Source organism: Oryctolagus cuniculus, chromosome 6 (assembly GCF_051225735.1).
Source record: "Oryctolagus cuniculus isolate XC-2025 breed Fujian yellow rabbit chromosome 6, ASM5122573v1, whole genome shotgun sequence".
Classification (NCBI taxonomy): Eukaryota; Metazoa; Chordata; class Mammalia; order Lagomorpha; family Leporidae; genus Oryctolagus; species Oryctolagus cuniculus.
Window position 1 is genome coordinate 158710803 of NC_142872.1, and position 23752 is coordinate 158734554.

Genomic DNA, 23752 nt, shown 5'->3' on the forward strand with positions numbered 1-23752 from the left:
TGAGAAGATTCTGCACTGCAAAAGAAACACCCAGCAAAGGGAAGAGGCTACTGATACAATGGGAGAAAGTATTCACAAACTGAAAAACCGATAAAGGGTTAACATCCAGAATATATAAAGAGCTCAAGAAATTCAACAACAACAAAACAAACAATCCAGTAAAGAAATGGGCTAAAGACTTAAACAGGCATTTCTCAAAAGAGGAAATTTAAATGGACAACAAACATTTGCAAAAATTCTCAGGTTCACTAGCCATCAGGGAAATGCAAATCAAAGCCACAGCGAGGTTCCACCTCACTCCAGTTAGAATGGCTCGCATACAGAAATCAACAAACAACAAATGCCTGTGAGGATGTGGGGGAAAAGGTACTTTATCCTCTGTTGGTGGGGATGTAAACTGGCCTAACCACTGTGAAAGACAGTATGGAGATTCCTCAGAAATCTGAATATAGTCCTACCATATGATCCAGCTATCCCACTCTAGGAATTTACCCAAACCAAAAGAGATCAGTACATGAAAGAGATATCTGTACCCCCATGTTCATTGCAGCACAATTCACAATAGCTAAGATACGGAATCAAGCCAGATGTCCATTAACTAGGGATTGGATAAAGAAATTATGATATATATACACTATGGGGTACTACTCAGCTATTAAAAAAAAAAGAAAAAAGAAATCATGTCATTTGCAACAAGATGGCCACAACTGGAAACCATTTAGTTAATGAACCAGCTAGTCTCAAAAAGACAAATATATGTTTTCCCTGATCTGATACAACTAATAGAATTCCTGAAATCTGAAATGTAACGTATTCGGGGGAATTAGTCATTTGGAGAATGGATGATTGTTTATAGCCTTGTCTCTTCCATTGAAGAACACCCATTTGTTTAGTTTTATTTTGTTTTGTTTTGTTTTGTTTTCTCTTCATACTCTTAGCAGAACTCCTCTACTTAAAGTGGGGCTAACTATAAGATCACTAAGTAAACTGGTAACAGATCATCACAAAAACTAAGAATGGGAATCCAAAAGAGAGGGGAGGAAGGGTTGGAAAGTGGTGGGAAGCCCCACTTTGTTCCTACACCTGTATATAAGAAATATATGAGGGGCTGGCGCTATGGTGCAATGGGTTAAAGCCCTGGCCTGGGGTGCTGGCATCCCATGTGGGCGCCGGTTCGAGACCCGGCTACTCTACTTCCAATCCAGCTCTCTGCTATGGCTTGGGAAAGCAGTAGAAGATGGCCCAAGACCTTGGGCCCCTGCACGCACGTGGGAGACCCAGAAGAGTCTCCTGGCTCCTTGCTTTGGATCTGCGCAGCTCCAGCTGTTGCAGCCTTCTGGGGAGTGAATCAGCAGATGGACGACCTCTCTCTCTGTCTCTGCCTCCCTCTGTAACTCTGTCTTTCAAATAAATCTTATTTAGAAAAAGAAATATATGAAAATTGTATAACAAATTAAAAAATACAAAAGAAATCTATTGAGATTAAATTATGAATTAAAATTATAATGTGAAGAGTTGGAAACATATTTCCTAAGATGTTTTGGTTACAAGAACTCCTATTACTCCTATAGATGGCTACATATTTGGTTCTGAGTTTCAAAGAAAAATAGAAAATAATATCAGTTATACTATGTTCATTGTGTTTAATGGAAGAATATGCTAGTTTCTGGCTTTCCTCTAATATTTGGCTCTCAGACAAATTTCTAAAGTATAATTGTATAATGGCAATCTTCAGATACACCACACATTCATTATTTCCAGTGAAAGATGAAGTCACAATGATAAAATCTAATTCAATAAAACATACTTGTTAAGGTGATGAATAATTGTAGTCCACATACCTAAATCAACTTAGGTTAAGCTAGGGTCAGGTTGGAAAATTATTAATCAATAAAATTTACTCATTATATCAGAGCAGGCATTTAGCCCATTGGTTAAAATGCTTGCATTACACACCAGAATGTGTGGGTTTAATTCTCCGTTCTGGTTCCTGTCTCCAGGTTCCCATCAACGCAGACTCTGGGAGCTAGCAGTGATGACTCAAGCAGTTGGGTTTCTGACACCCTCATGGGAGTCCTGGACTGTGTCCCCTGCTCCAGGCTCTGGACCTGACCCAGCTATTACAGGCATTTGAATGGTAAACCAGCAGAGGGGAGCTTGGTTTCTCCTCCGTCTCCCTCTTCCTCTCCCTCCCCCTCTTCTCCCTCCCTCCTCCCCTCTCAAATAAATATTTTTGTGTTTCCTGGTTTTTGTTATGTCACTTCTATTTTTCCCATTATGAAAATGATTTCTTTTTTGTCTTCTTTTAACATGTAAGTTAGGCCAGCACCGTGGCTCACTAGGCTAATCCTCCGCCTTGCGGCGCCTGCACACCGGGTTCTAGTCCCGGTCAGGGCACCGGATTCTGTTCTGGTTGCCCCTCTTCCAGGCCAGCTCTCTGCTGTGGCCAGGGAGTGCAGTGGAGGGTGGCCCAAGTGCTTGGACCCTGCACCCCATGGGAGACCAGGAGAAGCACCTGGCTCCTGCCATTGGATCAGCGCGGTGCTCCGGCTGCAGCGCGCCGGCCACGGCGGCCATTGGAGGGTGAACCAACGGCAAAAGGAAGACCTTTCTCTCTGTCTCTCTCTCTCACTGTCCACTCTGCCTGTCAAAAAAATAAAAAAATAAAAAAATAAAATAAAATAAAATGTAAGTTATACAAGCTTCATATATTTCATATATACATATTTAGGGACAAAGTGGGGTTTTCCCTCCCTCCTGTCCACAATCCAACCCTCCCTCGCCTCAGAATCTCATTCTTAATTTTTACAGTGATCTATCATCAGTTATTGTTGAATGGAAGAGAGACAGATATAGTCAGGCAGAGATCTCCCACCAATTAGTTCATTCCCCAAATTCCTGAAGCAGTCAAGGCTAGGCTGGTCCAAAGTCAGGAGCCAGGAACTCTATCTGGTCTCCCATGTGAGTGGCAGAGAACCAACTACTTGAACCACCACTTGCTGCTCTCCAGGGTGTGCGTTATTAATTAATTTCCATTACAAGTAAATATATACAAATCCTTGAGAAAATATTAACATATATACATTATCATAAATATATTATTAATATAACAATTTGCACAATTCTGGCTGAATATAATTTCTTTCACCTGGGATTTTTATGAACACTGGGAAGCAAAGTGATATTCTGTTATCTGTGACTGGAATGCACTGATTAATTAATTAGTTTATTTAGTTAATACTCCGCCTTTACATTGTTTAAGTGAATATTAATTTAGTTAGGCATGCTGTGCTTAAAAGACTGTGAAAATGAAGCCTCTGTCATCTTACAGACAGAAGGCAAAAGACCCCACGTTGAGGACTGATGACACATTTCAGACCGTGTCCCAGCATTTATTCTAGAGATCTCAATTTATTTGATGGCTTCTGTTAGGTGGTCTTTGAAATTGGTCCAAGTTTCCTTTAAGCCAAAATCACATCTGAGTTTAATGGGCCTAAAGAACAGAAAGAAGATTTTAAGCTGAACATTTTTCGTATTTCTTGATCTTTCTTCACTCAGGATTCTTGCCACCCAGGGGCAGACTGTCCACACTTATTGATAGTAATTGTGTCTGGGCTGCAGCAAAGAGGAGAAAGAGACGCTAAGATTTACTGAAGGCCTCACAGGACTCCTTTAAAGGAAGAATTATTATCCAATTATAAATGAGTAAAATCAGACATTCAGTTCATAGGGAGTGGAAACATGAGTTAAACCCTGGTCTGTCTGCTACCAAATCTTTTTTCCCGCTCTGCTACAGTGCCTACATCCCACCTGGAGTGTCTCAGTCGCTGGCTCAGTCCACGTGACCGACTGAAATAAAACTACTCAGTCAGCGTGGGTTGAGTTGAGTCCCCCCACAAAATAGGTCTGTTGAATTCCTCACCCCCAGTACTTCAAAATGCTATCCTACTGGGAAATAGGATCATCGTAGAAGTAATTCATTAAAACATCATCATACTGGGGTAGGGTAGACCCCTAAGTGACCAGAATGCACAGGAGAACACCATGTGAAGATGAAGGCAGAGATCAGGGTGGTGCATTAGCAAGGCTCAAGATGGCCAAGACTGGCAGCAACCTACCAGGAGCCAGGCACAGAACGAGGGTCTCCCTCACAGCCTCAGAGGGAACCAACACAGAATCAGAAGGAACTTCACCCCAAGCACCTGGCTTCTAGACCATGAGATCATGAATTTCTGTTTTGTAAGCCACCCTGTCTGTGGCACTTTGTTACAAAGCCCTAGGAAAATACTACATCTGTTAAACAATTCCCTTCAACCATATCACAAGCTTTCAGTGAAATGGCAGTTAAGCTTCTAAAGTACGTCAACCTATTTTTTTAAGTACTAGTGAACACATTTATGAACATCATTTTTCAAAAAGCGGCTGTTGTTGTCAATGGCATCAGCTGACTTGGAGAAGTCTTTCAGGAAGACCTGACCTAGAACTTGCACAATTGTCCAAAAGGAAGCAGTGACTATAGACACAGTATGAGTGGTGGAGTTTTTGGTGTCTGACATGAGTGGGTTCAAATCCCACCAGTGCCACTTGCCAGGTGTGTCATCTCAAACAAGGAGTGTCCATCCTCTGAGCCTTGGCTCCCTCAATTCTGAATGCACTGAACTGCCTCCACGCACGGGTCCGGCTAGATCGGAGAAGCTGTGCAGAAAGCATCCGGCACAACACCCGGCCCCTGTTTCTAGCACCCGAGTGAACACTGCAGCCCTGACCACACAGCCTCACGCCCCCCAGCCCTTCCACGAAAACAGCTCCTCACGTTCCACCACAGGATCCACTTCCGTGATGCTCCAGTTATTATCAGCTCATTTCCTAGGAGGTCATTGCACAAGAGTGGTCAGCCAGCACAGTATTTGAAATAACTTCCCATTTATTCCAGACTCGGTTACCTGCATCCTTCATTCTCTTTATCTGAGACAGTTTGAATTATAAGAAACGTGTTCCATCAAATCCAGCAGCCAGCCATCTCTCAACTACAGAGAACACAGGAGGCTGAGAAACAAGTGCACTCTGAGAACTGAGAAGATGTCTTTACAAAGCTAATGCATGCCTGCACTCCCTGCGCAGAAGCTGGGCACAAATGGGGCTGGGAATACTGGGAATTATATGCAGATTACCAATGCTGTTTCCAACATACATTTGAAAAACACTCAGATGCATGATTTCTCCAGAAATCACATTTTGCCCTATGTTTTAAAATCCTAAGATTTGGGATATTTGCTGTAAGAGATGAACATAAGTGATGTTTCTCCAGTGTGGTCCCTGGACCCGCACCATGGAAACTGCCTGAAGAGTTCATTAGAAATGAAGATTTCAGGCCCCTTGTCAGATCTGAGCACACTCTGGGGTTACACAGCAATCTATGTTTCTAAAAGCCCTCCAAGTATTCTGATACACACTGAAATCTGAGGCCCACTGTCCCAGGGTTGAGAAGGGGTGAGGATACAAAGATGACTATAAAAGCACTGCAGATTAAGACTACAGACAAAGGAGCTGTAGCTACCATGAAAACCCTGCATGTCTGGTTTGCTTCTACTCGCGATGCACTGTTATTAGCAATGATGGATGCGCTTCCTAACAATGGGGTGAGCTCCCCAAGAAATAGTTCAATTAAGTTCCACGTGTTCTGGGTGAGGAAGGAGAAAAGTGTTCCATTTATTCTACAAGGATTTATTAAAGCTATTAAAATAATGTTAAAGGTTTAGCAAGTCACAGAATTTGGATTCTCTGCTGTATTCCACCCTCTGAAGCAACACGTTCCCTGACGACGCTGCAAATCAATCACGAATTACTGTGCTTGTTCACTTTCACTTTCCTGTGTTTCTGGTATCATCCAAACAAGCACACCTTTAACTGGTGCAGAGTCGCCACCACAAACTCCCGGTAGCCGTCAAAGTAAGCGCACGGGTTCCCCATGAGAAAGAGCTCCTGCAGGTGGATGTTGTGTTTCAGGGTTTTAATGCTGCTCAGCTCACCAATGAAATTCATGGTCAAGTCAAGTTTTGTTAGCACTTCACATCCTGTTGAGAAGAATACAAATAAAACCAGAGTTTTGTTTTTTTTTTTTTAAAAAAAAGGAAAAAGCACAGGGGTAAGACACTGTGCGTGACAGCACATAACAGAAGTTTAACAATGATAATATTTTACATCTGCTAATTAATTGCATTGCTTACCAATTAGTGGTTTGCAGAAATATCAACTCAAAGACTTAGGATTGCCTCATTTTTAAGTTTTCATCTCTCCTTCCCCTCAAGGCCTTAAAAGCAGACTTACAGCAAATCAGTCCTCTGATCTTTGCACTCAGGGACCACTTTCCCTGCTCGGATGCACAAGGCCAAGGCTGGTTAATGTTTGGATCTGGTCACTTTCTGGCATGAAGAAAGCCAGGCAGAAGCTGCTACTAGTGTCGGTGTGACGTCAGAACAAAATTTCTACAAGACAGGCTATCTGGAATCTCTCCTGAGTATTTTCCCAGGTAATAGAAATATATGTCACCATGGAGGGTGATGGTGGGAAGCTTCCCCAAATGGAAGGTATGTCATAAAATCAATGTTTTCAAAGTCACCTAAGAAAGTCAGGTTGGCTCTGGGACCACCAGTACCTGAACCGAGGTTATTAACACAGGAAAAGAGAAGGAGGCACAAATGCTTATAAGAATAATAAAACAGGGTAAGTCACTGAAGCAGACATTTACAGTAAATCTGACCCATCCATCTTCATTAGAGACAGCCAGACACTATAGAGATAATGAATCAAATTCACACTTGAATTTGCATTAACTCCCCTCATTCACATTCCATGGGAACTTGGTAGCTAGGAGTCCAGACTTTGAAATTAGGCCGGCACGAATTCAAGGCCTCCCTCTACGTCACTCATGCTAACACAACCTTGAGTAAGTGACAATCATCAGCTTCCTCTCCAGCAGAACTCTCCTGATATCAGTAATAGCATTTTTTTTTGGCAGGAGTTGCTGAGAAGATAATAGAAACTGATGCACACACAGTGCTCAGCATAGTGCCTGCCACCTAGAGTGTGCCAGGAAGCTTCAGCTGTGATTAGAACGGTCCAATAAGCACTCTTTTGATTATCATAAGGCTTCTAGGAAAATGTGTCCAACAGGAAAGAGGGAATTTTAGCTGTCCCAGGAGCAGAGATTTTGTAGTTTCTCACTGTGAACTAAGGAAGGGTTGACCTGGTTTATACAGTCTTTTTGGGTTTGCTTCAGTATAAGGTTATCTCTCTCTGACTTATTTGATTTTTTTTTTTTTTGACAGGCAGAGTGGACAGTGAGAGAGAGACAGAGAGAAAGGTCTTCCTTTTCTATTGGTTCACCCCACAAATGGCCACTACGGCCGGCACACTGCGCCGATCCGAAGCCAGGAGCCAGGTGCTTCCTCCTGGTCTCCCATGCAGGTGCAGGGCGCAAGCACTTGGGCCATCCTCCACTGCACTCCCTGGCCACAGCAGAGAGCTGGACTGGAAGAGGGGCAACCAGGATAGAATCCGGTGCCCCAACCGGGACTAGAACCCGGGGTACCGGTGCCGCAGGTGGAGGATTAGCCTAGTGAGCCACGGCGCCAGCCCTCTCTCTGACTGACTTATGCAGATTTCTCAGCCATCTCCAGCTGACAATCTACTTCTACTTTGTTCTACATTTGTTTCTTCAAGCCTTGACACACCCTGCCCTTCCATCATGCTTCCAGATTATATACTGCCATTTTGTGGTTATATAACTTAAAGTAAGCTCTGGTTCCTCATACCCTATATTAACATATCAATATGAACTGTATTATTATTTGGGTCACAGTTCTCTAACTGTTTCACCTTTGGTATGGCTTTTCTCACTCCTGAAGGCTATGTGATGGAACCAGCCTTATTCAAGAGAGTGTTCTCTCCATCTTAGCCTCTCCTGATTCTGCACCTGACTCCACCTTGTGCGAATTCCATGCTCTGCTTTCCTCTCACCCAGTCGTGTCCCACGCCAGTCTCTTCAAATAATTTAACTTTGCTTTAGTGTTTCCTTCTGTATATCCTCAATCTATATCCATCCACCCATCCACGAATTACTGAGGGCCTTCTGTGTATAAGTTGCTGAGCCAGGTCTTTAGGATAGTTATTCTGAAAAATTCATAGCATCCAACGTAGGCTTTTCAAAAGCTGGGAAAGGAGAAAAAGAAAGGTGTTATAGGAAAATAAAATGAAATGTGCAAAGGTGTCAAGAAGTGAAGCAGAAACCAGAAAAGGTCAGTCTCCAAGGGACACTATAAGCCATCTATTCCATACACACTGATTCTTCTTTCCCAATCCCCATTGCTGATCAATCGATCAACCCCTTGTTCCTGGCTTCTAGTCCCAACGTTCTACAAGATTTGTTCCTCTCAACATGGCCATGGCATTTATATTGGTAATTCCAGTAGACCTTCAATCCATTACATTGTCAGATCAATCTGCTGCATATGCCATGATTGATGATTGATTCTCTGCCAAAACTATCAACTGTCTTGGTAACAGTGATACTGCTTAAGGGAGATCCAAGACAGCAGAATAGGGAGGGAGCTTACTGCTCTAGTCTAAGGGAAGATAGTTTTTAAAAAGGAGAAAGTCTCAGGGAAGAGTTAGGAGAAGAAAGTCCATGCAAATTAGAGGGACACTGTGGACCTACATGGAGGGTATAGGTACACGTAACTCAGGACCCCAGCAGCCGAGAGCCTCAGCACCAGATGTGCAGAGGTGATATCAGACTGCAGCAGCCCATGCCACTGGTGATAAAGCTGCAGGAAGAGCCTGGCACAAGTCCAGCTTGAAGCCCTGTGAACGACAGTGTACCTGCCAAACCAGAAGAGAAAAAAAGGGAGGGGGCTCATTTCTCTCTCCCAGACCACCTTGCACCCATGTCCTGTAAAGCCGAGAGAAGGCAGACAACATTTTGGACATATGTAACAGCTGCAACAGCTCGTGTCTACACATCCAGGAATGCCTGAGTCTGGCTGGGAGAATTGACAGGTGGCAGGGTGTGCTGGGACTGTGAAAACACTGTGGCTGTGTGGGAGGGTGCAGGTGGGGCTTGTCCTTTGGGCAATTACTCTGAATGGCTCCACACGTTTGGGGCTCCCTGATTCCCTGGTGAGGGTCATTGCTGCAGGATCTAGGCTTACACAGAGGACTTCACAGATACTGTGTGTGGTTCTTGTGGCGGCACAGGTGAACACTGTATTCACTGGGGCTAACGCCCAGACACTGGTCTCCTTTGAGGAGAGAAGGTGAGCATGAGACTATGCCAAGAGAGCAGAACAAACCTCCTCTTTGATAAAAAAAAAAAGAAAAGAAAAGAAAAGAGAGAAAGAGAGAGAGAGAAAGAGAGAGAGAGAAAGAGAGAGAGAGAGAAAGAGAGAAAAAGAGAGAGAGAAAGAGAGAGAGAGAGAAAGAGAGAGAGAGAAAGAAAGAGAGAGAGAGAAAGAGAGAAAAAGAGAGAGAGAGAGAGAAAGAGAGAGAGAGAGAAAGAGAGAGAGAAAGAGAGAAAAAGAGAGAGAGAAAGAGAGAAAAAGAGAGAGAGAAAGAGAGAGAGAGAGAAAGAGAGAGAAAGAGAGAGAGAGAGAAAGAGAGAAAGAGAGAGAGAGAGGTGATTTACCATGCCCCACCTGGGGGTCACTTGAATACCTTGAGAAGAATTAGGAATTCTATCTTCTTTAAACGTCTGGTAGAATTCAGCAGTAAAGGTATCTGGTCCTGGGCTTTTCTTTGTTGTTAGGGTTTTCATGAATGATTCAATATTTGGCTTGCTTATAGGTCTGTATAAGTTTTCTATATCTTCATGAGTTAATTTTGGTAGATTGTATCTTTCTAGGATTCTATCCATTTCTAATAGGTTTCCCAACTTGTTGGCATACAGCTCTTTGTGGTAATTTCTGATTCTTTTTATTTCTGTGGTGTCTATTGTTATATTTCTTTTTTTGTCTCTAATTTTATTGATTTAGGTCTTCTCCTTCCTTCCTTTATTGGTTATTTGGGCTGATGATGTGTCAATTTTGTTTATTTTTTGGATAATCCCCTCAACCTGGAGCACTAAACAGAGCTCACTGGCCACACCTACCACACACCTCTGGGTATTCACTGAAAAAGCAGACATTCCACCAAACCACAGAGGCATAGTCCAAAGATAAAAGCCATCACAGAGAAAATAAAACAAAACAAATCAGAAAATAAACCAACTATCTCCGCAAGTGTCAAATAATAAACGCAGAATTCAAGAAAACAAGAGTAATGAAGGCTGGTGCCGTGGCTCAATAGGCTAATCCTCCACCTGTGGCACCGGCACCCTGGGTTCTCGTCCCGGTCGGGGTGCCAGATTCTATCCTGGTTGCTCCTCTTCCTGTCCAGCTCTCTGCTGTGGCCGGGGAGTGCAGTGGAGGATGGCCCAAGTGCTTGGGCCCTGCACCCGCATGGGAGACCAGGAGAAGCACCTGGCTCCTGGCTTCAGATCGGCGCAGTGCACCGGCCGCAGCGGCCATTGGGGGGTGAACCAACGGAAAAAGGAAGACCTTTCTCTCTGTCTCTCTGTCACTGTCCACTCTGCCTGTCAAAAAGAAAAGAAAAGAAAAGAAAAGAAAAGATAAGAAAAGATAAGAAAAGATAAGAAAAGAAAAAGAAAGAAAAGAAAAAGAAAACAAGAGTAATGAAGACAACATTATGTCCCCAAAAGAACATAACGCTTCAATACTAGAATATGAAGTTGAAGACATTGAAGAAATGCCAGAAATGGAATTCAAACAATTGACTGTAGGATTACTTAGAAACAATCATATGTAAATCCATGAACTAATGAAATCCATACCATGACATGAAAAAAAAAATTATCCCATCCATGAAACTGAGATCTTAAAGATAAATCAAAAAGAAATCTTGGAAATGAAGAATTCAAGACAATAAATAGAAAATGCAGTGGAAAGCCTTAACAACAGACTCAGTGAAGCAGAACAAAGGATATCCAAGTTAGAAGACAAATCTCTGGAAATCTTACAGTCAGAAGAAGAAGATGAGGAAGAGGAAGGGGAAGGAGGAATAGGAGGAGGAAGGGGAGAAGGATAAGAAATCAGAAAAACTAAAAAACACTGTTGGAGAGTTATAGGACTATAGGAAACTATCAAATGACCCAACACACTGGTCTTAAGAGTACCTGAAGGCATGGAAAGACAGAATGGATCAGAAGGCCTTTTTAGTGAAATAATAACAGAAAATTTCCCTAATTTGGAGAAAGAAGTGGATATCCCAGTACAGGAAGCACATAGAACTCCTAACAGACATGACCAGAAAAGACCTTCACCACGACACACTGTAATCAAACTCTCCACAGTAAAACATAAGAAGATATTCTAAAATGTACACGAGAAAAAAGCCAGATTATATTCAGAGGATCTCCATTAGACTCACAGCAGAGTCTCATCAGAAACCCCACAGGCTAGGAAAGGATGGTGAGACATACTCCAACTCTTAAGAGAAAAATCTGTCAACCCAGAATACTATACTCTGCAAAGCTCTCATTTATGAATGAAGGTGAAATAAAGACCTTCTATAACAAACAGAAATTGAAAGAATTTGTCTCTACCGTCCTTACCAAAGATGCTTAAGGATGTGCTACATACGAAAACACAGAAACATGGTCGTCACTATGAAAGAAGGTGAAGGCAGAAAATCACCCAGTAAAAATACAAAAAAAAATCCAAAGTAAACATAGGAATGTTTATGGAATAATGGCAGGGCCAACTCATCACTTATCAATAGTCACCTTGAATGTAAAGAGCATCAGTTCTACAGTTAAAAGCTACAGACTGGTTGAAAGGATTCTTTTTTTTAAGGATTTATTTATTTATTTGACAGTCAGAGTTACACGCAGAGAGAAGGAGACACACACACACACACACACACACACGGCGGGGGGGGGGGGAGGGTCTTGCATCCGCTGGTTCACTCCCCAATTGGCTGCAACAGCCAGAGCTGTGCCAATCCAAAAGCAGAGCCAGGAGCTTCTCTGGGTCTCCCACATGGGTGCAGGGGCCCAAGGACTTGGGCAACCCTCCACTGCTTTCCCAGGCCATAGCAGAGCTGGATTGGAAGTGGAGCAGTCGAACTCGAACCAGCACCCATATGGGATACTGGCACTGCAGGTGGCAGCTTTACCTGCTATGCCACAGCACCGGCCCTGGTTGAATGGATTCAAAAACAAAACCCATCTATTTGTTGCCTATAATAAACACATCTCACCAACAAAGATGCATGCAGACTGAAAGTGAAAGTATGGAAAAGAATTCTATGCTAACAGAAACCAAAAAAGAGCTGGTGTAGCCACCCTAATATCAAACAAAATAGACTTAAACATAAAAACTGTAAAAAAAAAAAAGGAATTATAGAATGATTAGGATTAATTCAACAGGAAAATCTGACAATTAGACATGTATATGCACCTAATTATAGAGAACCTGACTATTTAAAAGAAATGTTAAAAGATTTAAAGGGAGACATAGACTCAAATACAATAGTAATGGGAGATTTCAATATCCCACTTTCAACAAAGGACAGATCAACCAGAAAGATAATCAACAAGGAAACAAAGTTAATCAACACTATAGAGCAAATGGACCTAACAAATATCGGTAAAACTTTTCCCCCTACAGTTGCACAATATACATTCTTTTCATAAATACATGGAACTTTCTCTAGGATTGATCACATGCTAGGCCATAAAACAAGTCTCAGCTAATTCAAAAAAATCAAAATCATACCATGCATCTTCTTGGACCACAATGGAATGAAGCTGGAAATCAACAACACAGGAATTTCTACAACATACACAAACACATGGAGACTGAACAACATGCTCCTGAATGAACAGTGGGTCACTGAAGAAATCAAAAGAGAAATCAAAAAACTTCTGGAAACAAATGAAGATGACAATACAACATATCAAATCCCATGGGATACAGCAAAAGTAGTGTTAAGAGGAAACTTTAGCAATTGAGGCATACATCAAGAAATTGGAAAGGCACCAAATAAATGAGCTATCAGTGCATCTTAAAGATCTAGAAAAACAATAGCAAACCAAACACAAAACTTGTAGGAGAAAGTAAATAAATAAAATTAGAGAAGAAATCAACAAAATGGAAACAAAAAATACGAAAGATCTACAAAAAGAGGTGGTTTTTTTGAAAAAATAAACAAAATTCACACATCATTGGCCCAAAAACCAAAAAGAAATCAAATAAATCAAAGGGATTCAAAGTGGTAAAGATGAAGTCAAACTATACCTATTTGCAGATAATATGATTCTACTTATAGGGGACCCAAAAGACTCCACTAAGAAATTACTGGAACTCATAGAAGAGTTTGGTAAAGTATCAGGATATAAAATCAACACACAAGAAACAACAGCCTTTGTATGCAAAGACAATGGCCTGGATGAGAAAAAAAACTTCTAATATCAATCACATTCACAACAGCTACCAAAAAAATTGAATACCTTGGAATAAATTTAACCACGGATGTCAAAGATCTCTATCTCAAGAATTGCAAAACATTAAAGAAATAAATAGAAAAAGACACAAAAAATGGAAAATATTTCCATGTTCATGGATTGGAAGTATCAATATCATCAAAATGTCCATTTTTCCAAAAGTAATTTACAGATTCAGTGCAAATACCAATCAAAATACCAAAGACATTCTTCTCAGATCTAGAAAAAATGATGCTGAAATTTATTTGGAAACCCAGGAGACTTTGAATAGCTAAAGCAATCTTACATAACAAAAACAAAGCTGGAGGCATCACAATACCAAATTTCAAGATATACTAAAAGGCAATTATAATCAAAACAGCCTGGTACTATTACAAAACCAGATGGATACAACAACTGAACAGAATAAAAATGCCAGAAATCAATCCACCCATCTATAACTTATATTCGACCAAGGAGCTAAAACCACTCCCTGGAGCAAGGACAGTCTCTTCAACAAATGGTGCTGGGAAAACTGGATTTCCATGTGCAGAAATATGAAGCAGGACCCCCAACTTAGACCTTGCACAAAACCCATTCAAAATGGATTAAAGACCTAAATTTACAACATGATACCATCAAATTAGTAAAGAGCATTGGGGAAACCACTCAAGACATTGTCACAGGCAAAGAGTTCCTCCAAAAGACCCTAAAGTCCCAATCAAAGACAAAATCAACAAATGGGATTACATCAAATTGAGAAGCTTCTGTACCGCAAAAGAAACAGGAAAATGAAGACACAACTGACAGATTGGGAGAAATTATTTACAAACCATGCAACTGATAAAGGATTAATAGCCAGAATATATAAAGAGATCAAGAAACTCCACAACAACAAAACAAACAACCCAGTTAAGAAATGGGCAAAGGATTTAAACAGGTACTTTTCAAAAGAGGAAATCCAAATAGCCAACAAACATATGAAAAACTGCTCAGGTCACTAGCTATCAGGGAAATGCAAATCAAAACCACAATGAGGTTTCACCTCGCCCCAGTTAGAATGGCTTTCATACAGAAATCAACACACAACAAATGCTGGCAAGGATCTGAAGAAAAAGGTACCCTAATCTACTATTGGTGGGAATGCAAACTGGTAAAACCACTATGGAAGACAGGTTGGAGATACCTCAGAAATCTGAATATAGCCCTACCACATGACCCAGCCATCCCACTCCTGGGAATTTACCCAAGGGAAATGAAATCAGCAAATAAAAGAGCTATCTGCACCTCCATGTTTATTGTAGCTCAATTCACAATAGCTAAGACATGGAATCAACTTGTCTATCAACTGAAGACTGGATAAAGAAACTATGGGATATATACTCAATGGAATACTACACAGCAGTAAAAAAAATGAAATCCAGTCATTTGCTACAAAACGGATGAATCTGGAAAACATCATTCTTAGTGAAATAAGCCAGTCCCAAAGAGACAAACACCATATGTTCTCCTTGATCTGTAGCAACTGAGAACCTCTAAAAGGAAATCTGTAGAAGTGAAATTGACATTTTGAGAAGCAATGACTTGAACAGCCCTTGTCTTGACTATTGAGGAGCAGTTTGTTATTTTATTATATTTTATTATTTTTATTTTTTTCTACCTAATACCATTGGTTGAACTCTTTACTTAACATACAATTAGTCATAGGTATATAAATTCAATTGAAAATAGATCCCAGAAATAAATAAGAGTGGGAATAAGAGAGGGAGGAGCTGTACAGTTATGCACACATTCCCAGGACTTATCCCTAAGGGTAAAGCTAATATCCTGCCATGGGACTCCAAATCCCATTAATCTGGGTGGTAATAATGCCATCAGACATGTTAAAGTGATCACATAGATAGGATTAAGAGTTAAAGGGATCACATAAATAAGACCAAGTGTCTGGTAATAACACTAGATAGAATTAAAATAGGTGAGCATGTTCCAACATAGGAAGCAGTCTACACAGTAGACTTCTAGAAAGTCAAAAGCCCTAAACAGCACTCTCACCTCAGAATCAGTCCTTATGGCACTCTGGACTGGCTGATAAGACAATGAGAGCATTTAAGGCATGGAAGGCCAAGACAGAGTGGCAAAAAAAGAGTCCTACATGAAGGATCTCTGTGAGTGAGACTCCAGTGGAAAGAAGGGGCCATTAAAGAAGGATGTACTTTTCTTTGAAGGGAGGAGAAAACTAAACTTCCACTTTGATTATGGCCCTGTCTAAATACTGACAGAGTCTGTGGACTAAATGCCTCCACAGCCTTGGCAGCTCATGGCAAGAGCCTCGGGAGATCACTGACATCATAAATAAGGGTGTTAATTGTTAACAACAAAAGTCACTGTGCACTTGCTCCCCATGTAGGACCTCTGTCCTTAATGAGCTGTACTATGAGCATTAATTGCAAGACTTGTCCTCAAACAGTACTTTATACTTTGTGTGTGGAGGGGGGTGCAAATTGTTGAAATCTTGACTTAGTACAGAGTTGGCATTCTGTATATAAAGTTAATTAAACATGAATCTTAATGAAGAATGAGATGGGATAAGGAGTAGGAAGTGGGACAGGAGTGGCAGTGGGAGGGCATATGGGGGGAAGAACAACTATATTCCTAAAGTTATACCTATGAATTTTGCATTCATTAAATAAAAGCTTAAGGGCCCAGTGCTGTGGCTCACTTGACTAACCCTCCGCCTGCGGCGTCAGCATCCCATATGGGCACCAGTTCTAGTCCTGGTTGCTCCTCTTCCTTTTCAGCTCTCTGCTGTGGCCTGGAAAGGCAGTGGAGGATGGCCCAAGTGCTTGGGCCCTGCACCCACATGGGAGACCAAGAAGAAGCACCTGGCTCCTGGCTTCAGATCAGCGCAGTGCTGGCCATAGTGGCCATTTGAGGAGTGAACCAACAGAAGGAAGACCTTTCTCTCTGTCTCTCTCTCTCACTGTCTGTAATTCTACTTGTCTAATTAAAATAAATAAATAAATAAATAAATAAATAAATAAAAACTTTAAAAAAAAGACTATGTATTAGTAGTCTACCCTCTGGAATCCTCAACAGAGAAAAGAATATATTAGCTGTTATCGAACTATTTTTTTCCATCATCTAGGAAGAAAAAGAAAAAAAGTCAAAGCAATGTATGTTTAAATCATACTAATATTTACTCAGATAGGTGGACTGAGTGTGTATATGCATCTTCCTCTATGATTTTAAACCCTTATAATTAAACAAAAATTACATACTTGCAGGTAGATAAGATACACCCTCCCTCACTACACTTCCCCCAACAAGCACATCCTTAAAGGACCCTGCACTCAATCCACCATATTACAGCAGAAGGCACAGCACTGAAGGAAAGACCCAGTCCAGACAGAAAGCTGGGGGTGGACTGTGAGCTTCAGGCTACAAAGCTCAGAAAGACAATAGTGACCATGCTTCCCTCTAGTGGTAGATGAACAAAACGTTGCAAAAGCAGTTACTTCCTTACTGAAAATAACAAACCCTAGGCAACACAACTGAGAGGGAAGGTCTTATTATCTCTCTGATGCTTTAGACTGAAATGTCACTACCACAGAACATGGATATATTTTGCAATTTAATTAGTTGACAAGAGAACACAGTAATAGGGCTGTAGAGTGTTAGCTGGGAGAGAGCAATATTCCATTTCTAATGCAGAAAAATGACAAGAATGGAAAGAATCTTCTAGAATCCAGCATAGAGGCTGGGCTTCAAGGCTTTGATATGTTAATTTTCTAGGGCTGGGAGATGAAAATTAAAAATGTATGATGCATATTTATGTCTTGTTGATAGATGACTATAAACTTGATAGTCATCGAAATACCCATTTCTGTACTAGTAGACAAATGGGCTGAAATCCACCATGACCCAAGCAAAGTCCTCGTAATTTTAGCTGTTGGCAGATCGGGAGTAGGGTGGGCACAGAAGCTTGCCTGCCTGTGCTCCCTGGCCCCGTTCCCCAGAGTAAAGCCTATCGCTGGCATGTTCCTCCCACTCACGGAGCACACAGCAGCCCTGCCAGGCATGGGAGAGGCTGGATGGGAAAACCAAACCTCCCAACTGCAGAACAAGCCCATATCAGCCACTAACACACCCAATTCTTTGTGAATGCACTCAGGCACTAAGTTTTGCCAGAAATTTAGAGAAAAGATAACACATAATAGAAGGCTTTGATGTAAAACAGGAAACCTCAGATGAAGTGAGCTAATTCAGGGAACTGAGGAACTGAAAACAAAAAGTTCAAATAATTATCTCCCAAGAGATTTTAGAAGATATCTCAGACACTAAGAAATAGCACAGAAAGCATCAATCAGAGGACAGGAGTGAGTTCTGAAGAATGAAAATGATGGCCACAATGAAGAGTTCATTGTAAATGAACTGAATTATAGAATGAGAAGAAAGGATCTTAATAATTATTTTGAAATTTAAATCTGGTGAAATATGTCAGGCTGTAATATCAATAGGCAAAGAATCCTAAATAAGGAATATAGGTAGATTGGATTAAGATGGCAGAGCAGGCAGGGAGCTTACTGCTCTATTCTAGGAGAAGATAGTTTAAGAAAAGTGGAAAGAGTGCAGTCTCAGGGAAGAGTTAGGGAGAAAACAACAGAAGAAACTCCATCCAAAACAGAAGGACACAGTGGACTTTCTTGGAGTGTGTGGATGCCCACAACTCAGGACCCAAGCAGTTGAAAGCCTCTGTACCAGCACTGGAGAGTGAGGATGAGGCCAGACTGCAGCAGCCCAAGCCACTTGCAAAAAAGCTGCAGGAAGTGCCTCGAGGGAACCTGGCTTAGAGCCCCGTGGGGGATAGTGTACCTGCCAAACTAAAGGACAAAAACAAAGGGGGCATGTTTCTCTCTCCCAGTCACTCTGCTATGGCGTCCTGTAACCAGCTGACAGAGAGCAGGCGCCATTTTGGACATAATTAACAGCTGTACCAGCTGGTGTCTGCGCCCAGCAACCAGCCACGCAGACTCTCCCGAGTCCGGAGAGGAAAACAGACTGGGGCTGGGTGCTCCTTACTGTGGGAGGCTTGAGTGCTGGGACTTTGAAAACACGGAGGCCACGTGGGAGGACTCCGGGTGTGACTGGGACATGGAGCAGTCACTGTGAGAGGCTCATGCGCTCATGCCTCCCTGGCTACCTGGTGAGGGACATTGCTGGGAATCTGAGCTTACACTGAGTACTGCACAGATCCTTTGTGTGGTCCTTATTGCAAAGTGGATGAATAACATACCCACTGGGGCTACACCCAGGCACTGATCTCCTTTGAGGAAAGGAGCTCAGTTGGGTCTATGCCAACAGACAAGAACAAACCCCCATTCTGATTTTTAAAAAAAGGAAATTTACCATGGCAAACTTGAGTATGTCACCTCAGAGATGCCCTTCCCCCAGGAGAACTGAACAAAGCTCCCTGGCCACACCCAGCACACACTTCCAGGTATTCACTGAAAGGAGATACTCCACTAACCTACACAGTACAAATATAAAAACTGCCACAGGAAAAAAAAAAAAGAATATATCCACAACAAAGAGCATATCCACAAATGCCAAATCACAAGTGCACCAACTCAAGAAACAAGAATAAGGAACACAACATGATGCCCTCAAAAAAAAAAAAAAAAAAAACCACTTCAATACTAGATTGTGAAAATGATGAGACTAAAGAAATACCAGAAATGGAATTCAAAATATTGATCATAGGATTACTTAGAAGTAATCAGAAGCAAATGTGTGAACTAATGAAATCCATAAATGACATGAAGGAAAATTTCTTCCATGAAATTGAGATCTTTAGGAGAAATCAAAATGAAAACTTGGAAATGAAGATTCAATAGAACAAATAAAAATGCAGTGGAAAGCTTTAACAACAGAATCAGAGAAGCAGAACAAGGAATATCCAACTTAGAAGACAAAGCACAGGAAATTTTACACTCAGACCAAACACAAGATGAAGAAATTAGGAAACTAAAAAACATTGTTAGTAATCTACAGGACACTATCAAATGACCCAACATATGGGTTCTAGGAGTTCCTGAAGGCATGAAAAGAGAGAAAGGATTCTTCTAATACTTTTTAGTGAAATAATAGCAGAAAATTTCCCCAATTTGGAGAAAGAAAGGGCCAGCCAAGTACAGGAAGCACATAGAACTCCTAACAGACATGACCAGAAAAGATCTTCACCACGATATTGTAATTAACCTCACCACAGTAAAACATAAAGATAAGAATCTAATGTGCATGGGAGAAATGCCAGATTACTTTCAGAGTATCTCCAATTGGAATCACAGCAGACTTCTCATCAGAAATCCTACAGGCTACGAGAGAATGGCTAGATATAGTCCAAGTCTTTTTCTTTCTTTCTTTCTTTCTTTCTTTCTTTCTTTCTTTCTTTCTTTCTTTCTTTCTTTCTTTCTTTTTTTTTTGACAGGAAGAGTGGACAGTGAGAGAGAGAGACAGAGAGAAAGGTCTTCCTTTGCCATTCTTTCACCCTCCAATGGCTGCCGCCGACGGCGCACCGCGCTGATCCAATGGCAGGAGCCAGGTACTTATCCTGGTCTCCCATGGGGTGTAGGGCCCAAGCATTTGGGCCATCCTCCACTGCACTCCCTGGCCACAGCAGAGAGCTGGCCTGGAAGAGGGGCAACCGGGACAGAATCCGGCACCCCGACTGGGACTAGAACCCAGTGTGCCGGTGCCGCGAGGCGGAGGATTAGCCTACTGAGCCGTGGCGCCGGCCAAGACTTATTTCTAAGGGTACAGTTTAAAAACTTGGCATGGGACCCCAAATTCCATTAAGCTGGGTGGTAAAAATGCCATCTTAAATGTTAAAGTGATCATATTAAGTGTTAAAGTGATCATATAGGTAAGATTAAGTGTTAAAGGGATCATATAAATAAGTTCAAGTGTCTGGCAATAATAATAGGCAGAATTAAAAGGAGAAAATATTCCAACATGGGAAGCAGTCCACACAGCAGAATAATAGAATGACAATTGCTTTAAATAGCACTCTGACCTCAGGCATTCTGGTCTGGCTGAAAAGCCCATGAAAACATTTCGGGCATGGAAAGCCAAGATACTGTGGCACAAAATGTTCTACATGAAGGACCTCTGTGAGTGAGACCCCAGTGAAAAGAAATGGTCATCTGGCCAGCGCCGTGGCTCAATAGGCTAATCCTCTGCCTGCGGCACCGGCACCCCGGGTTCTAGTCCCGGTCAGGGCGCCGGATTCTGTCCCAGTTGCCCTTCTTCCAGGCCAGCTCTCTGCTGTGGCCTGGGAGTGCAGTGGAAGATGGCCCAGGTCCTTGGGCCCTGCACCCCATGGGAGACAAGGAGAAACACCTGGCTCCTGCCTTCAGATCAGCGCAGTGCACTGGCCGCAGCACACTGGCCTGTCAAAAAAAAAAAAAAAAAAAAAGAAAGAAAAAGAAAAAGAAAAAGAAATGGTCATCAAAGAAGGAGGTACTTTTCTCTGGAGGCGAGAACTTCCACTTTGCTATGGCCTTGTCTAAATACTAACAAGACTGTGGATTTAAAAGGCTTCCATAGCTTTGGCAGCTTGTGTCAAGAGCCTTGGGTGATCACTGATGTCATACATAAGAGTGCTAATTGTTAAACTAACAACAGGAGTCACTGTGCATTTACTTTTCATGAAGGACCTCTGTCCTTAATGTGTTGTATTATGAAAATTAGCTCTAAAACTTGTTCTCAAATAGTTTGTGTGTGTGTGTATGTGCAAGTTGTTGAAATCTCTACTTAGTATAGAGTTGGTCTTCTGTGTATAAAGTTAATTGAAAATGAATCTTAATGGAGAATGGGACTGGGAATGGGATAGGGAGGAGGAGGAGAGGTGGGAGTAGGAATGGGAGGGAAGGTATTGTGGGAATAATCACTATATTCCTAAAGTTGTACTTATGAAATTTGTACTCCTTAAGTAAAAGTTTTCTTTGGGAAAGAAAAAAAAATAAAGAAAAACAGAATACAGTTTAAAAAGTACAAAACATCAGTTAGAATTCAATTAAAACAATCTATAGGGGAGATCAAAGAAAACTAAATGAGGAAGCTATTGGAATAGATGATAGAGAGATAGATAGATAGATAGACAGACAGATTGAAAGAAGGGAGAAAAGAGGGAAGGGAAGTAATGAAAGGAGAAAGGACGGAAGTGTGGGAAAGAAAAATTGACAATCAAGATTTCTATATCTAGGAAAATTATTCTTGAAAACTTAAAAGAGGAACTAAGACATTTCTAGGTAAACAACAATTGAAAACATGTCACTAGCATATGTACCTACAAGAAATATAAAAGGGCATCCTTCAGACTGAAATGAAAGACGCTGGATAGGGGCTGGTGCTGTGGCGTAGTGGGTAAAGCCACTGCCTGCAGTGCTGGCATCCCACATGAGCACTGATTCGAGTCTCGGCTGCTCCACTTCTGATCAAGCTCTTTGCTATGGCCTGAGAAAGCAGTGGAAGATGGCCCAAGTCCTTGGGCCCCTGCACCCATGAGGGAGACCCGGAAGAAGCTCCTGGCTCCTGGCTTCAGATCAACACAGCTCCAGCTGTTGTGGCCATCTGGGGAGTGAACCATCACATGGAAGACCTCTCTCTCTCTCTCTTACTCTCTCTCTCTCTCTCCCTGCCTCTCCTTCTTTCTCTGTGTAACTCTGACTTACAAATAAATAAATAATTTGTAAAAAAAAAAAGACACTGGAGAGTAACTCAAATTTCTATGAAAAAATAAAAACCATCAGCAAAGCTAATATAAATGCAACAGAAATATATTTTTGTTTGTACCTAGTTTTTCTGCTAACTTATTTAAATGATGACTTCAGGAAGAAATAATTATAAATCTATGTTGATGGGCACATAATGTATAAATACACAATTTGTGAAAATAAGAGTATAAGTGGGAGAAGAGAACAAAACAATATAGGGGCAAAGTTTTACATATTACTGAGATAAAATCTGAATTAATTTGAACTAATTTTTATAAGTTAACTTATTGATTGTAATTTTCATGGCGACCTTTTAAAAAACAACAATATTATATACTGACAGAAACAAAAGGTATTAAAGTGCTACAAAAGAAAATGTGATACAAAAATAAAAATAGTACTACAGAAACACAGGGACAAAATATATGGGCAAAAATAGCAGACATAATTTCTTCCTTGTCACTCATCACATTAAATGTAAATGTAATAAACTCTCCAATTAAAAATCAGAGAATGACCAAATAGACAAAAAAATAAAAACATGACTCATCTACATGTTGCTTAAAAGGGACATAATTTTGATTCAAAGACACAAACAGAAAGTTAAAAAAATGGAAAAGGTTTCACTAAGCAAATAGTAAGCAACAAGAACATAAAGGACTGATGTGGCTATACTAGTATCAGACAAAATATACTTTACTAAAGATAACAAAGGATGCTTTGTAATGATAAGGAGATCAGTTCATCAAGCAGTTAAAACAATTTTAAAAGATAAGCATCTAACAGCAGAGTCCTCAAACACAGCAGCAAAGGGAGAATTGGACAATACAACATCAATAGAGATTTCAATACCCTGTTCTCAACAATAGACAGAACAACTAGGCGGAACATCAGCAATGAAACAGAAGAGAACAACACTAAAATAAATCTATATTTAATAGACAACTTTAAAGCATTCTACCCAAGAATAGGAGAAAACACATTCTTCTCAATTGTGCATGGAACACCCTCTACAACAGACCAAATATTAGGCCATAAAGAAAGTCTCAATAAACTTGCTATTGTTGATATCACAGAAAGAACGTTCTGTAAACCCAAAGGAATGAAACTGGAAATCAGTAAGAAAAAAAATTTAATTCACAAATATGTGGAAATTAAACGACACTCCCATATAAGAAATGGACCAAAGATGAAATCACAAGATAAATTAGAAAATTCTTTGAGACAAATTAAGTCAAAAACACAACATTCCAAGTCTTAATAGATGTAAGGAAAGTAGTATTCATAGGCAGTTCATACCTGTGCATATCTACACACACACAAAATCTCAAATAAGTAACCCAACTTTTCACGTTATGGTAAAAAACAGAGCAAACAACACAAAGCAAAGAGAAAGAAAGATTTAATAAAAACTAGAATAGAAAAAAAAAACAAAATGAAA

The 23752-nt window shown here is 40.9% G+C and overlaps 1 protein-coding gene across 4 annotated transcripts in view; it reads right to left on the reverse strand.

The window, feature by feature from the left end:
* Positions 1 to 23752, reverse strand: part of DNAAF11 (dynein axonemal assembly factor 11) — a 115709-nt gene that overhangs the window by 69085 nt on the left and 22872 nt on the right. For all 4 annotated transcript variants that reach the window (XM_051844036.3, XM_051844035.2, XM_089335723.1 and 1 more), the window contains one exon: positions 5902 to 6074. In XM_051844036.3, coding sequence (XP_051699996.1) covers positions 5902 to 6074 — 173 coding nt within the window. The remainder of the gene's footprint in view (positions 1 to 5901; positions 6075 to 23752) is intronic.